Source organism: Vigna angularis, chromosome 5, assembly GCF_016808095.1.
Source record: "Vigna angularis cultivar LongXiaoDou No.4 chromosome 5, ASM1680809v1, whole genome shotgun sequence".
Classification (NCBI taxonomy): Eukaryota; Viridiplantae; Streptophyta; class Magnoliopsida; order Fabales; family Fabaceae; genus Vigna; species Vigna angularis.
The window spans coordinates 19613681-19630926 of record NC_068974.1 but is presented as its reverse complement, the minus strand read 5'-3'; the positions used below and the strand labels follow the sequence as shown (position 1 = coordinate 19630926).

Below are 17246 nucleotides of genomic sequence, written 5' to 3'. Positions count from 1 at the left end.
TGCCAAAGTGCGAGGTTTTTTGTGCAATGAACACAAGAAAACTACAAGAAACTATTGAGGAAGAATTATTAACAATTGCCAATGACCCATGCAAATTCAAACAATAATAGTATTAAATAACATTTACATAATAGAATTTTATTAATAAAAATTATCTACTTACTGTTGCAAATAAAATACTAAGTACACTTGCTTTTTTTAGTTTACAAAAGCCTCCAAGAGGTACTTTTGGACCTCTTCACCGTTAATCATCTATTCTTTGTAGATAAGTCTACTATTTTGTCTATCACCATGAAGAATATGGTAAGTAATAAATTTCATATAAGTGATACTTATGTATAAATCCTGGCCCTGGATTTGAAAAACCTATAGAACACAAGCTTGTCATTGCCACAGTAGCAAGCAACTAGACTAAGCTAAATAGCTAAGAATAGAAGAGAATCACATTTACCCTTTTCATTTGCCATATCAAGAAAAGCCTGAAACTTAATAGCCCGCCGGTAGTACATCATTCCCCTAACTGCATTAATGAACACGTACAAGAGGGAAAATGTTAATCACCAAATCCTGTTTGTGGGGATGAAGAAGGTAGAAGTCATAGTCACCTGTCCTGCTAAGAGTTTGTCCTCGTAACGAGGCTCAGTGACGTAGCTGTAATATGTGTTCATCTTTCTCCCATAATGTCACTATCTTTCTTACAACCAAGACGTTCCATGAAGTTGTTACACTCACTGCAAGAAACGCGTTTATTACCTACAGATAATTACCGAAGGTCAAGTGTCCTTCGGTAATTTGCGCTGCCCTGTAATTTATCGGCGGATACGAGGCTTCGGTATTGTGCACGATCACTTCACCTAAATTTTGGTATTCCCTCACTCATTTTCAATTTCAGCAGTTCTCTTTCCCCCTAATTTCTCTCTTCTCTTCCCCCAAAATTGAAATTCGAGGGCATGTGAGGGTACCCCAAAATTTCTCCTCCTTCGTTAGATTCCCTTTTCTTTGCGCATCATCCGTCCCTTCCATCTTCTGTTGGCATAACGGTGGTGTGAAGAGCGCGAGCATTTTCGGTGGTGGAGCGGGTTCATGCAATCGCGGAGGGTGCCTCCCTGTTAAGTTCACAATCATTTGTAGAGGGAAACACCTCCGATGGCGACGACAGCGGAGCCAGAAGCGAAGACCTACTGGTGCCACAAATGCGATATGAGCGTGTCCCTTACACTCCTTCCCTCGCCTCTCCTCTGTCCCCATTGCCACACCTCCTTCCTCAAACTAATGGACTCTCTCTTCTCCCAAAACGATGTCGAATCAACCCCCTTTGACCTCATTTTCCAGGACGCGCTCTTACTCCTCTCCCCGAAACCCCTCCCCGCCAAACCCCACCCTCTCTCCTCCGTCAACGTCACACCCTCGCTCCTTTTCGCGCTCGACCCCAACGGCTTCGTTTTCTTTGCTGTGTGCAAAGACCAAATTTCCCTCTTTGACGCCGAGGCCAAATAGTTGCCCTGCAAACACCTTTACCATGCTGGTTGCATCACGCCGTGACTCGACCTCCACGCGTCGTGCCCGTTGTGTAGACTTCGCCTTGAGGAAGAGGCGGCACAGGAGGAGGAAGACGAAGGTGGCGGTGTGGTGGCGGAGATCCGGAGGGAGCCTCGAGGTGCCCAAGCGCCTTTTCTATACGGTGGTACTCCGTCTTTTCTTTTCTTTGTCTTGCATCTCTTTTTTAGTGCTAAATTAGACTAGAATTCTGCTCTGATCAACTAGCTTCACTGTAATAATTGTGAGAATGAAACTCCAATTTCGGTTGAAGTTCGAGATGACCATTGGAGAGAGTATAGAATTTTAGTTCGGTTAATGTGTGTGTGTTATAATTGTTGAAGAGTGTTATTGATGACCAATCCTAATTGTGTTTTTCAACTGGGATCTTGAAATTTTAAGGTTGATTTTGTTGAAGGAGGGAATATGTTATGATTACTGAGTTGATATTACATAATTCAAGATTGTTGAAACTTTAAATTTGTGGTGGTTTGTTTTGCTTCAAAACTGTTATGATCTAAGCAACTAAAGGCGATTCTATCTTTATGTGCTAGAATGAAATTTCATCTAAGCATTTTAATTTACAGCTTAATGAATAAATTGTTTCTTTAGATGAATAATGAAGTCTTATGTCATTTGATTTGATTTAATTTAATTTGAGGTAAGCCCACTCCTAATATCTAGCTTTTACAAAGTTAGGTTCTAATGTAAATTCATCTTATATTTTGAAGGAGTGTAAGTGTTTGTGTGCATTTTAATTAGGAAATATCCAAGAAGATTCCTGCTGAACATTAAGATAACAGGGCATTAAAGATGTGAATGCACACTTCAAAGAACTGATAATATGTAGGGACTGTTCAACCTCAACCTTTGCCTATCAATTCATGGGCTGCTCCAAAATCTGTGAAGAAAATGAGTCACATAAATCAATGTTCATTTGAACAACAATAAGTAGTTTGCTTTTAAAAGAGTTTAGAAAATGAAGTGACTTTGGTTTTACAGGTGAATAATCAAAATGTAAAAAATTCTTAAAAATGGTTTTGTTCTTGTGAAGATTGTATGAATTAATGATACTTAATGTACGGTGCAAAAATTAATAGAGCTTTAAAATAGTGAATACTTGGATTACTTTAAGAGATGATGCCTTCAAAATTTAAGTAGATATGTCATTTTATAATTTGTTGAACATAGTGACAGTTGTTTCCTTCCAATTCCAAATAGGATTCTTCTCAGATCTTTCTACATAAACCTCATTTCAGTGAACCACATAATAGAATACTAACTCAATATTACCACATTCAGCAATTGAAGCAACAATTGAAGCAGAAAATTATTTTATCTAAACTAGTGTCTTTTTGATATATATATATATATATATATATATATATATATATATATATATATATATATATATATATATAACTCTGCATGATGAAGCATGGCAATCTGTGATGTATAACCTGCATAATTTGATGAACTATACTTTGACAGGTTCTACGGGTCCTGTATCCCATGAATTGACTCAGATGAGAACAAAACATTGAATTTTGGTCATAATAGGGTGGGGTTTGATCCTGCCTGTAGGGGCACTTATTGCTAGATATTTCAGGCACAAGGATCCCCATATACAAGCTCACAGAGGCATAGGCATCTTTTCCTTTGTACTAACTATTCTTCAGGTTTGTCATTGATCCATATCTAACCTTGCCTAGATAATTTTCTATATAAATTATGATAGCAAAAGGAATTAAGAAAAATAAGTTAATTAAGGTAACTCATGTTTACGTTCAAATTAACATAGTGTTGGGGATGCAATTATTTAACTGTGTTATGTATGATCATTGTAATGTTCTTTATATTTTTTGAATGCTATATTTGATGAAAGATATTTATGTTTCAAATGGAATAACAGTATAACATATATGTGTGATAAAAAACAAAATATTCAAATGTTTAACTCAAATCCATATATAATTACATTCAAAATCAAGACTATTTATTAAATTGAAAATTTATGATGTTGTGTTTGTTGTTCTTTCACAGTTGTAATTTTTATTGTATTGTTATGTCATAGTTATTTTATTTATATATTGCTAATACTTAAATTTATTTCATATATAAGGTTAATAGTCAAATCCTTGCAGATTTTCATAAAAGAATAAATAAATATTTATTATTTATTTTATTTATTCTAGTGTCCCATTTATATATACTGGTTTTTTATTTCCTTAACATTGTTAATCCCTCTTATTACAAGGTTCCTTCATAGTATACACCAACAGGAAGTGATTGGAAGATAGGCTATGGGTTCCTTTTTGGTATTATGGTTACTGCAGCAATTGTTCTTGAAGTATTGGCTTATTTGAAAAGATTAGAGATGCGTTCTCTACCTCCTAATTTCCAAATAGATCTTGTTGGAGGAGCTACATTTCCAAGTAATCAAGCCCTTTTTTTATTTTTTCTTCCCTCATTTAATATAATCTGTTTAGTGAAAATGGCGCTGAAAAAAAAAATAACTTTTAGTTCTATCTATTGACTATGTTATATACCACTTTTATGGAGCAGGGGGAATGTGATTGTTACTAGTTTTAGAGTTCCACAAACGTTGTCAATTGTTTCATTTAAAGCAGCCCATACATAACTAGCTACGAGTTTGCCAAGTTGGACAATCCCTGTTTGGTATTCTCACTCAATTTCACCATATAGAAGTCTTTCGGTTTTCTTATTCATTCTTCGTCGAATTTCTTTTGAAGATTGCCAAGAATGTAAATGACGATTCATAAGAGCTTTCTATTTACAGTTAGATTTTATAATTTGGAGCTTTTTTTCTTCTGGAGATATATGTATTGGAATATAAGAATCATACTTTATTCTTTGTTGAATGACAAAAGATTACATTCATTATTACCTTCTTCAAGATATATGTTCCGGAAAATGATTTAACTTGAAAGGAAATTATAGAGTTCATCGCATTACCAGCTGCATTACAATTTGCTAGAGATTTTAAATGTAGTTCATTGATTCTTTATCCTTTAATCCTGCCTGATTTTTACCGAAGGCTTTTGCCCTTCGGTAATTACCGAAGGCTTTTGCGCCTCGGAAATTACCGAAGGCTTTTGGCCCTCGGTAATTACCGAAGGCTTTTGGCCCTCGGTAATTACCGAGGGCTCTTTGGCCGTCGATAAGCCGTCCGTAAATACCCTTTTCTGACGGCTTCTGGCTATTTCTGAGGGCTTATGGCATTCGGTAATGCCCTTATTTTTTGTAGTGACTCATCTGGTAAGATAAGTACAATTTAGCCCGTCCTTTCGCTGCTAGCAAATTACAGTCAAGATATATAGTGATAGTTGCTACACACCAGGGTAGATCTTTTGCAGGTAATATATGATTGACACGCCATCTTCATTTTCAACCTCAAGATCATTCTTCGAGTAGATAGTAGTATAGAGTTAAGACACTGCAAATAAAAAAGCAAAATGCTATTTATAAGCTCAAAACAACTTCGGAACACATCCGATTCAACACCAATGCATTCCAAATTGCTTTACAAGTAAAATATTCAATAAACCTGGGAAAGATAATTTGTGTAATAAGAATTACGAGATTTACCCTGATGATCACATATTCTCTAAACTCTGGAAGGATTTAAATATTCAATATGAAAGTTAGCATAACAGATGATGTTTCTGCAATTTATTATACATGACATGACATTTGCATACGTCTTAATGGCCACAAGTTCTATACAAAAACCGAGCATCAGACCTTTTTGGCAATGGATTCTATTTCAAGGGAACTAATGTCTATATAGATGAATAGACCGATAGTGACTTATTATTTTCCTAATTGCTAAAATCAAAAGAATCATGAAGTTGAAATTAATAGTCAACTTCTCTAAAAATATTATATAGGATTGACCAATTTAAAACATCTCATCCAAAGCAACATTGTCTCTACACAAAACAATTATTAAAAATAAAAATAAAATACACACTTCTCACTACACAAAATAATTATTAAAAATAAAAGACACCAAAAAGTACATTATTCTGGCAACCAATTTGTCCCTGTATTATATCAAAACTTGAGACAAAATCAATTCTAATTTTGTGTCAAAATTCAAAAATTAAAATCATATTCTATTTTTGTTTTTCAATTTTTTCCTCTTCTATCGTCACAACTCTCTTTTCCTTCTTTCTCCACTGGTGTCCGTTCTCTTTCAATAACTCGGGAATTTACCTATACTCACTTCTTCAAACAGTAACTGTTAGTTAGAATAAACTTTTAATTTTATTCATTTTGTTTCTTGTGATTAATCGTTCGGTTTTCGTTTGAACATTTGTGGCCAAACAATTTTTAACGTTCGGCTATGAACGAACGTTCGGGTCCTTTGACTGCTCGGTTTCGTTCGTTCTTTAACGTTCGTCATTTATGTCCTTTACTTGGATTTGTTATATATATATACTTGTCTTGGTTTTCGATAATCAATTTATGCCGGGATATTCAGATTAATCTTTTATGTTTTCTCTCCTCTGTTGCTTCTGTTTCTCCGTTTCACACTCTAATCCAATAGTAAGATACTTCAATATTAATTCTTTTCCTCTTGGAAGACTTGTGACTCTTCCTAAATAATAATTTCTCTCGTTCGGTATTTATGTTACCGATCGGTTAACCTTTCAAAGCCAATGTCTCTTTATTTAAAAGTCATCGACTGGTTCCTTACTTCAGAGTTCTCCTGTAATTTACTATCTTCCCATAAACATTTAATCCTTACCCAAACATAACCGTTCGTTATAGTTGAAACCAGTCAACATTAAAGAATTGATAAAGACGTGCGTGTGGGAAGAAGTCGGTTGTCCTAGGAAGCTGCTGCCGAAGGTTCTTGGACCGTAGACGCATTGGGATGGTAGCGTATGAAGATATCATTGCCTCCTCAATTAGCTAATCATCATTTAGTTTTCACGCATCACCACTCTGGAAGTATATTGGAGACTCGTCTAATGTGCTAGAGCTAGAAGACGTTCGTATTTAAGGATACCGATTTGTATAGATCCAACCAGTATGTATTGGAGATACCCCAACCAAGTGTTCAAGAGAAAATCCATCAGATGGGTGAGAGTGGTCTGGAACGGGAAGAATGACGACATTACGATAGAAGTACCCCGTCTACCCTTTAGTATACCGGGATTTTCGAGGACGAAAATTTTTGTAGTTGGAGGGAATGTAAGACCCTAGAAAATAACGTACGCTGGAGTACGCGTGGCAGTTGGTGAACGAGACACCTCAACAACGTACATGGCAACTGCAGAGCGAGATACTTCACCATCAGATGCCAGGTGTCACGTTGCATGGAGTCTGGAGTGGGGAACGCAATGCAGCTTGCGTGTCACTCGGAGAGCGCGACAGTTCACTAACGAACGCCAGGTGCCACGACGAGAGGAGTCTGGAAAGCGTTAGTGGAATGCACGTGGCTGACGAGGAGTGGACGTTCGTTCGACACTGGAAACAAAACATGCGTTCTCAGAAAAACTCATTTCTCTCTCTACACACACACTCCTCTCAGAATCCTGGAGAATTCTTTTCTCTCCTCCTTCTCTCTACGATTTCCCCACCTTCTCTCTAAGATCACCACCGTTTCATCTTCTCCGATCACGATTCTGACACCATAGAAGGACTCCTAGTGACAAGGACTTCAAGAAGAACAGTTCGGTTGGTGAAACTGGACTGGTAAGTTCTCCCCATTTCCTCTGTCGTTCGTTTTCCAAAGCATGCAACTCAGTTCTGAGTTCGTGCGTTGATTCAATTCTTCAAAATTAGTAGATCTGATAGTGTCGGGTATCACCTTGTGTAGTTTGGATTAACGAGCGAAGGAACTGTGGTAGAGAGGTTGTGTTACTGCGTTGAGAACGTCTGATCACATTTTAGAGGTAAGGGAAGCTTATTAAAGTTAATTCTTATGATTTTACTGTAATGCATGTGCTTTATGGGTGTTGTATGAAATATGATTTATGATATTGGATTTTTGGTATATGAATATAATCTATGGTATTTGACTTGTGTATATGATATGATGATGAGATAATGCATGAGAATTATGGATTGTACTATGATATGAGTAATTAAATGTATGAAAGTTTATAATGAAAAATGAATTACTGTAAGGGAGAATTTGAACATGAGAGTTATATGATAATGAACGTTCGTTATTGAACGGTCTTTGACCGTTCGGTATTCTTAGTAATTCCTTTGAAAATGAATCCTTTCATTTGGAAAGTATTTTATGTGAGGACGAACGCCCTCTTTTATTAGTCTTACGTTTGCGCGTTCGGCCAAACGTAGATATCCTGAGTGGTGTGTGAGAATTTGAGAAGCTTGAAAATATACATTCAGACACTTAGTCATATTGTTAAAAACGTAACTTTACCATCACCTCTTATATAAAATTCTATTTCTAAGATTTTGAATCCGTGATGGGTCTCGATCCAAACGCGTACGTCCTAAGTGGCGCTCGGTCTTCTACCGAACGCTCGTCCCAAGGTGTACGTTATAAGTAGCGCTCGGTCCTATACCGAACGCTCGTTCTTTCCGTAATTACCAACAAGCAGAAATAACGTTCGTCCTGAACTTTCATAGCGTTCGTCCAAAGAAATTTAAATAGCGTTCGTTCTAAATTTCAGTAAATTCACGTACCACGTTCGGTCATTTACTGGCAGTCGGTTTACTCTATCTAAATTGTCCTTGGTATATTTAATATTAGTCTTTTGTATCTCCATCCAGTTGGATTTGACTCTGAATCTTGGTATTTAATTTATTCTAAGTGTAAATCGAATCATTCTAGAGTAAGTTCATATAACTGATTCAAATTGTAATGACGTTCGTCATGTGAAATGTGTCAGCTTTATCATTTCGGAAAAGAAGACCTTTCGGTCTCGCTTTTGACGTTCGTCCTCGTAATGAAGAGGATTGAACGCTCGTCCTTTTATGCAAGTGGAACAAAGAATGAAAATGTTATTTAGAGGAAAAATTATAATGTGCGAACAGTATAAGAGCTGAAATTATGATTTTGGATTTTGAACGAGCGTTCCAGGGAGGAACGACTCATATGTAATGAAAGTTGGAATTGTAAAGTATGAATGTGGTAAGCTTAGCTGGCGGTTCATCCTGATATTCCGTGAGTGCTCGTTCTCAAGTAGAGAGGAGTATGTCATGTGTGGGAATGGCAGGAGGTCTTAGTCCATAACTGTAACTTGGACAGAACAGACTAACCTCAGGTGGCCTCTGATGAGAATTCCAGCTATTCCACCTGGGTGCACGAACGTCGTAGCTACACAGAATTCATACAGTCCGGACAGTCTGTCTAGTATTCAGGAAATTGATTGAGTTAATGAATGAATTGAAGTATATGTTGTGAATTATTTGAAGTGTTTGATATGATTATGTAATGTATGTTTTACTTGAATTAAATTCAATAAGCTTACCCTTCGTTTTCAATTGTGTTGTCTGTATTTGTACGTCCGTCTTGTCCTTGCAATGATCATCCGTGTGGATGTGAGCAGAGGGAGATGCATCTCTGGAAGAAACGCTTGAAGAAGGACTTCTGGCTGAAGAGAACTTAGTGGAGATTGAAGTAAAAGCCGAACATTAGGACGTTCGGTTATGTTTTAGTCTAGTTAGGTTAGTGGGCCTTTTAGAGCGAGCGCCCTTTTTACTGTGTATTAAAGACTTGAACGTTCGGTATTTTATTTTGTAAACCGTTCGCTCTTATCATTTTTGTACGCTCGAAAATTTTACTTATCTATGTAAGGCCGTTCGGCCACCTGCGAAGTTTATATCGTTTTCTGTAAGACTGTTTTGTTATATTAATACATATGAATATTCTATTATATAGTTGCTGACTGTATAATTTTGGGATGTTACATTAATTATCATAAAAACACTTTACAAGTCATTTAATGTCTTTCTTCCCTTGGCCTCCCGCACTTCAATGGATAGATTATTTTAGTCACTTTTACTATTAGCCATCTTTTTCATTGTTTTCACCTCATCCTCCCAAAATATGAAATAAATGATATAATGTTGAGAAAAACCTTTGATAAAATGTCCACCATCTCACGTTTTTCCATTCACAAACTTGAACATACGAACTTGCTTAAAAAAGCAAAATCCAAAGGATCAACACATTAATAAAACAATTGAACTCACAAAATATGAATTTTGTTCCACCTGTACAATTTTCTGAAGCTAAATCAACAGCGTATTTAACTGGCATCAAAATTGATTGATGACACCCTGCCTCTCAATGGCTAGGAATGTTCATCAGGTTCAAATTCAGTTGTTTGGTGCTTCTTTTACCTCAAAATTAAACAAATAAAGAGGCAAAAATCAGAGCTCAAAATCAAATGAACAAAATCAATAATAAAATTAAGAAACAGTAAACTTAGGATAAAAACTAATACTCTAAAACATACAAAGAAATCACAAAGTTTTCATGAAGTTCCATATTGTTCATTAGTTTTTCACAAAGTCTCTTCGACGATGTAAAACTCATGGTATCAATTCATACATTCCTAAGATTTTTATGGTATACATACATTTGAACATGAACAAGATTGACTTCATTGGTTTCATATGAAGTGTCTTACGAAAGTTTTCTTATTTGTTAGTTGGAAAATTAATTCTAGAAACTTTTGCTAACTCTAAACCAAATTAATTAGGAAATTAAAAATATTCAATTAGTACAACTTTAGATAAAACAATTACTAACTTTTCAATTAATACCAAGTTCGTTTCACCATTGTTGGCAAGTGAAATTTTATGCATGAAAATAACAATTTTTCAACTGTTAAATAACGTACCCTTTTTTATTAGAAGGATATCCAATAAAGACACATTTAAGAGCTCTGAGATCTAATTTACCACGGTTAGGATGATGAGAGTGAACAAAAACAACACATCCAAAGACTCGACTAGGTAGACTTGTTATTAGGGAAGAAGAAGGAACAAAAGACAATAGAGACTCTATAGGACTAATGTCATTTAAGATACGAGTGGATAACCTGTTGATGAGATATGTGGCCGTTAACACAGCTTCTCCCCAGTACTTTTTTGGAACAGACATTTGAAAAAGAAGAGCTCTAGTTACTTCAAGAAGATGACAATTCTTTCTTTCAGCAACCCCATTTTGTTGAGGGGTATTAACACAGGTTAGTTCATGAACAATACCATTATGAGACAAAAAATTGAGAAATTCATGATTCACATATTCAGTACCATTATCAAACCTAATTCTTTTGATATTTTTTCCAAATTGAGTTTGGACAAGATGGAAAAAATTAACAAAAATTTGAAAAACTTTGGATTTATTTTTCATAAGGTATGTCCACGTGACACGAGTACAATGGTCAATAAAGGTAACAAACCATTTGGCTCCGGAAATAGAATCTATGACAGGACCCCAAACATCAGAGTGAATTAAATCAAATGGAGAAATACTCTTTTTATTACTAATAGGATAAGATGCACAATGGTGTTTTGACAATTGACAAATATCACAATTAAAAGACTCAACAGACTGCTTGGTAAACAAATGGGGAAATAAGGACTTACTAAGACTAAATGAAGGATGCCCAAGCCTTTGATGATGTAACCATATTTGAGATTTTGCCCACGTCTCAGATGTACCTTGTTGACTCATGATTTGTGTGTTGCTTTGGTCATCAAACTCTAAAAAAATACAACCCACTTTGCTCCTTAGCAGTTAAAATCGTCTTCCATGTGGCAAGGTCCTGAAAAACTGATGGACAAATTTGTGATCACCAAAATATGATGTCACAAACTTGTTTTTCAATCGGCAAGTATGACCGAATCGTTCAAGTAATAAACTTGGTAAGACCAAGTATCGTTCTTCCCAAAGGACTCACGGCCTAGTTTAGTTATGTGAATTCTTGATTAGCTAAGACTTAAAGACGAAATATTTGGAGTTTAATATGCAAGACAGAAAATAAACATGTATGCATGAAGTTTTGATCAATGGCTAAAACAAAAGACACACACTTTCAATGGAATATATTAATGAATATGTTGTTGGGGGTCAATTTCATCTTATCCACTCTCATATATTTTAGGAATTCAACATTCAAATCATCATTGTTAATGCCACTCTCTAAAGTACCTTTCTAGAAGGCTTCTCCCCAATCACGAGTTCATACAATTCCTAGCATTCCTAATGATCAGTTCATAAGTGCAGGAGCTTAACGACAACCAATATCATATTGGGAGAAATTCCCCGGATCTAGACTTCCCCGTACGTTCCCGTATCGACAAAACCAATAATCATGCATCAAATGAGTTAAACAATGCAAGCATTAAGCAAAGAGGAAAAACCCTAACTAATGATGAAAGAAAGCATAAATCTTAATTAAAAGATGTAAAAACAGATTCCATATATGAGAGCTTCATAAGATTACATTGATTCCCCAACAAACATACAGAGTTTAGTTCACCATATTCATGGTGAACCTAGATGAACAATAATGAAAGAATGAAAGAGATAGAAAAACCCGAGAAATAGAAGAGGAGAGCCGTCACCATCTCCCAATCTACCCCCAAGGGGTGAAAAGTGTGTTTCTACTTCCTCCCAGCCAAAGATACAAACCCTAGGACGTGCAAGTCCTTAAATAGGGCATAAAAATAACATAAAACAAGTCCAAGCCCATAAAAACAAAAGAAAACCGGTCCAAGCCCACTTAGAATGGCGCTCAGCGGTATTTTATCGCTCAGCGGTATTTTACTGCTCAGCGCCACTCGGTCACACGTTTTCTGCGTTCTGGTTGGTTTTTCAGCATTCTGGTTGACTGGTTGACTTTTCTGGTTGACTGGTTGACTTTTCTGGTTTCTGGTTGACTTTTCAGCACTCCAATCATTCGGTATTTCAATTCTTCTTTCAAATCATTCAATTAGCCTACAAAATCAAGGGAATCTTGCATAAAACCATTAAATTCACTTTCAACTCTCTTATTCTCAAAACTAAAGCAAAAATATGATTTCAAGCTAGTTTCTAAGTCTTAAAGGTTGCTTTTGGTATCAAATTTAAGCATAAAAATAACGGTTTTTCAACCATTATCACAACCCCAAACTTAAAACTTTGCTTGTCCTCAAGCAAACAAGATGTAACTCAATCTTCCATCAATCCATATAATGGTTCACCACATTCAAAAATCCTTCTTTCAAGACAAGTAAATACTCAATTTAGCTCATCATCAAGACTTCAATCAAGATGTGCACATGCTTTTAGTGATCACTCAAACACATACTATCCAACAAATGCTATTTTCATGAATGATCAATTAACTAAGAAAAGATGTTCTTATGTGTTCATGGAATGTATCCTTACTAGATAAAGTGTTTCACTCAAACACACAAGTGTATAGGAGATATTCACTCATTCACTCTACTATTACAATATCACATGAATCAACTTTGCCTTTCATTTAACCACAATCAAAAACACTTATCAGCAAGCATCATCACAAGGACTTTTCTATGGCTTATAACGTGGCTGGGCTAACAAGAAAATTGGTTTTTCTAGATCACAAAACCCTTGAGTTAAGAGAAACATATAAACACAATCATTCTTATTTATTCCCAACTTTCTTTTGCATTGAGCTTTGCTTTTTCTTTTCTTTTCTTTCTCTTTTTCTTTTTCTTTTCACATACTTAATTCTTAGCTCTTAGCTCAATGCTTTCAATTTCCCTTTCTATTTTCCAACAACCCCAAACTTGAACATTTGTTAATACCACAAAATATTTTCTACTTAACTCAAGGTAAAGCTTTTCAACAAGGGTTTTCAAATCATGTTCAAGGCTAGAGGTTCAAAGGATATAACACATAGTGTTCTCTTTTAGTGGGCTCAATTTATGAATTTGGCTAATAGAAGGGTTATCAACAAATGGCCTTGATCATATGATGCAAACAAGCAAGTAATTCAATCATAGAAAACCTGGGCAAAGTCATTCATGCTTTCACAGTAATAGTATTCAACAATAATTACTCTGGAGCTCAAAACCTCACATATAAGCTCATTCACATTCCACATATAACATCCTACTTAGAATCATAATCACAATCATAAACCCTTGCATTTGTTCACAATGCTTGTGAACCACCTGTATAAGCATATAATGTGCACATTCTCAACATCAATCAATATCAAAGCATCATCAGGCATTACTTATCAAACAACAATCATAAGCAAACCATCATAACAGACAAAATTTCCAATTGAGTACATCAAACCCTATTCTACAAACATAAGTGATTGATAAAACAAATCCTACTCTAGTGCTTTGAAAAACTCAGCCCCATCAATGATGCTTTCTCCCAACCCCAAACTTAGATGGAAAACTAGTGAGCAAGTGAGTGAAAGGAAGATTTTCTCAAGAGGGGTGAGGAAAAAGTTGTAGAAAACCTTGGAAAAGTATGTAGGAGTGTGTGCATAGAAGAATCTAAAAAGAGAGGCCAAGGCGCAGCTTAGGGTATAAAAATACCCCAAATGGGCTCAGGTTCCGCTGAGGGGCAACCCAAGCCCCTTCTGCGATACTACCGCTCAGCGGTAGTTTGCCGCTCAGCGGCACTTGCGGGAAGTGCTCTCCTTCTTAGCTTGACCTAGATGCATCCTAAACATACCCCTTATTGGCTCCCTGCAATAAAATTCTCAAATCACTCATGCACAACCCTATTATGCAACTAAAGCAGGATCAAAACAAAAATTATACAGAAAAATTAATCAACTGGGTTGCCTCCCAAGTAGCGCTTGTTTAACGTCACGAGCCTGACCCAAAATCCTCCAGCACCCTTTAGTAGATGCAAATCTTTCTTACCAACACCCATCAGTAGGTGCATACAAACATAGTATCCTTCAGTAGATACTCTTCCGCCTAACATCCATCAGTAGATGTAAACCCTGCAACACACTTATAACAAAAACAAAAATACCCAAAAGTTCAAAATTACATCACCAAACCAAAAATTAAAAGTTCTTAAATCACTGGGTTGCCTCCCAGCAAGCGCTCTTTTAACGTCACTAGCTTGACCCAATAAAGCTCATGTTCCATCTTCTTTTTCTTCTTTCTACTGAACTTCTTCAGAAATTTGATCAAACCAGGAACCTGTTGCAGTGTCTCAATCATAGGAACTTTAATCTCCAATTTCTTGAAGATTTCCATGAAGCACTTAAATTTCTTTTCCTTCCTATGATACTTCTTTGGATGAGGAAGAGGTTTTTCATATGATTCTTTCTTTTTTTCTCTCGTCCTCTTTTTCTTTTCTCTCACTTTATTTTTTTCTTTTCTTTTTCTACTCACCTTCTCAATCTTCACACAAATTTTCTCTTCTCTCTCTTTTCTCTCTTCTTTTTCCAACTCAACTTTTTCAACATTTACACTCACTAGCTCTTGACACTCTTCCCTGGGGTTAACCTCAGTATTAGCCCCAAAATCCGTGTCAGGCCTTTCTTCCAACTGCTTGGTAATCTGCCCCATTTGAATCGTCAAGTTCTTAATAGCAGCTTCAGTGCTCTTTTGAGAAGATTCATTTTTCTGCATAAATTGATTAAGAGTTTCTTCCATCTTTACGAACCTTTCATTAAATGCAGAAAACTGTTGCCATAAAGTTGGTTGTTGTTGTTGCTTGTTGAATTGCTCATTTTGTCCAGCCTGCCCATTCTGCACTTGACCAATGCTTGGGTGTGGTTTCAACCCTTGATTGAAGTTCCCTTGTCGGTACGGAAACTGGTTGGCCATTAAGTTCACATCTTCCAAAGCTTCTGCTGGAAAGGCACACTGACCATTTATATGGTCACCTCCACAAAATTCACACAACTGTGATTGAACCTGTGCAACAGTCTTTAACTCTTTTGGCAGTTGTTCAAGTATCTTTGTGAGATTCTCCAATTGTTGAGTTATTAACTTGTTCTGAGCTATCAAGGCATAATTGGATTGCAACTGTAGAACTCCTTTTTGTTGAATAGGAGCTCCTCTTTCACTGTTCCACTTATGGTCATTAGTAGTCATGTTTTCAATTATTTCTGTGGCTTCCTCTGGAGTCTTCCATTTAATATTGCCTCCAGCTGAGGCGTTAAGCATCATCATGGTTTGTGAACCAAGACCTCCAAGGAAGATTAGGACTACTTCTCCTTCATCAAATCCATGCGTGGGAGTCTTTCTTAATAGATTTTTGTACCTGTCCCATGCGTGACCTAGTGTTTCCTCCATGCCTTGTCTAAATGAAGAGATCTCTTGCTTCCCTTTGTTGATTTTAAAGCTTTGTTGCTGGCATTGTTGTTGTGGTTGGTTCTCAAATTGTCCGGCAGCTTGCCAAAATTGGCTTTGATCCATGCTTGAGTGAGGTTCCCACCATTGGTTGAGATTACTTTGGTAGAATTGAGTGCCCATATAGTTAAATTCTTGACCAAATTGCATCCTGCAAACATTAGGCACACAACTCTAGGAAATATTTGTTAGCACAAAAAGATAGCGAAAAAAATCAAAGGATATAATTGAAAAGATAAGAAGATAGGAAACAGAAAATAAAATAAAATAAAATAAAATAAAATAAAAACAAAAAAATAAAATAAAATAAAATAAAATAAAATAAAATAAAAACAGAAAAAATAAAAACAGAAATTCAAATTTAAAGTCAAAGATAATCAATAATCACACAAATTAACCAGTTAAACCACGAGTCCCCAGCAGCGGCGCCAAAAACTTGATGGACAAATTTATGATCACCAAAATATGATGTCACAAACTTGTTTTTCAATCGGCAAGTATGACCGAATCGTTCAAGTAATAAACTTGGTAAGACCAAGTATCGTTCTTCCCAAAGGACTCACGGCCTAGTTTAGTTATGTGAATTCTTGATTAGCTAAGACTTAAAGACGAAATATTTGGAGTTTAATATGCAAGACAGAAAATAAACATGTATGCATGAAGTTTTGATCAATGGCTAAAACAAAAGACACACACTTTCAATGGAATATATTAATGAATATGTTGTTGGGGGTCAATTTCATCTTATCCACTCTCATATATTTTAGAAATTCAACATTCAAATCATCATTGTTAATGCCACTCTCTAAAGTACCTTTCTAGAAGGCTTCTCCCCAATCACGAGTTCATACAATTCCTAGCATTCCTAATGATCAGTTCATAAGTGCAGGAGCTTAACGACAACCAATATCATATTGGGAGAAATTCCCCGGATCTAGACTTCCCCGTACGTTCCCGTATCGACAAAACCAATAATCATGCATCGAATGAGTTAAACAATGCAAGCATTAAGCAAAGAGGAAAAACCCTAACTAATGATGAAAGAAAGCATAAATCTTAATTAAAAGATGTAAAAACTGATTCCATATATGAGAGCTTCATAAGATTACATTGATTCCCCAACAAACATACAGAGTTTAGTTCACCATATTCATGGTGAACCTAGATGAACAATAATGAAAGAATGAAAGAGATAGAAAAACCCGAGAAATAGAAGAGGAGAGCCGTCACCATCTCCCAATCTACCCCCAAGGGGTGAAAAGTGTGTTTCTACTTCCTCCCAGCCAAAGATACAAACCCTAGGACGTGCAAGTCCTTAAATAGGGCATAAAAATAACATAAAACAAGTCCAAGCCCATAAAAACAAAAGAAAACCGGTCCAA

General features: G+C 36.0%; 1 protein-coding gene and 1 non-coding gene across 2 annotated transcripts; one reads left to right on the top strand and one right to left on the bottom strand.

The window, feature by feature from the left end:
* Positions 1–444: 444 nt before the first annotated feature.
* On the bottom strand, positions 445–523 carry LOC128196869 (small nucleolar RNA J33). Its single transcript, XR_008249275.1, has one exon. It is a non-coding gene; the product is annotated as a small nucleolar RNA J33 (small nucleolar RNA).
* Positions 524–1146: 623 nt separating this feature from the next.
* LOC108339242 (uncharacterized) lies at positions 1147–1497 on the top strand. Its single transcript, XM_017576383.1, has one exon. It carries the CDS (start codon positions 1147–1149, stop codon positions 1495–1497), a length of 351 nt encoding a protein of 116 aa, XP_017431872.1.
* Positions 1498–17246: the final 15749 nt, after the last annotated feature.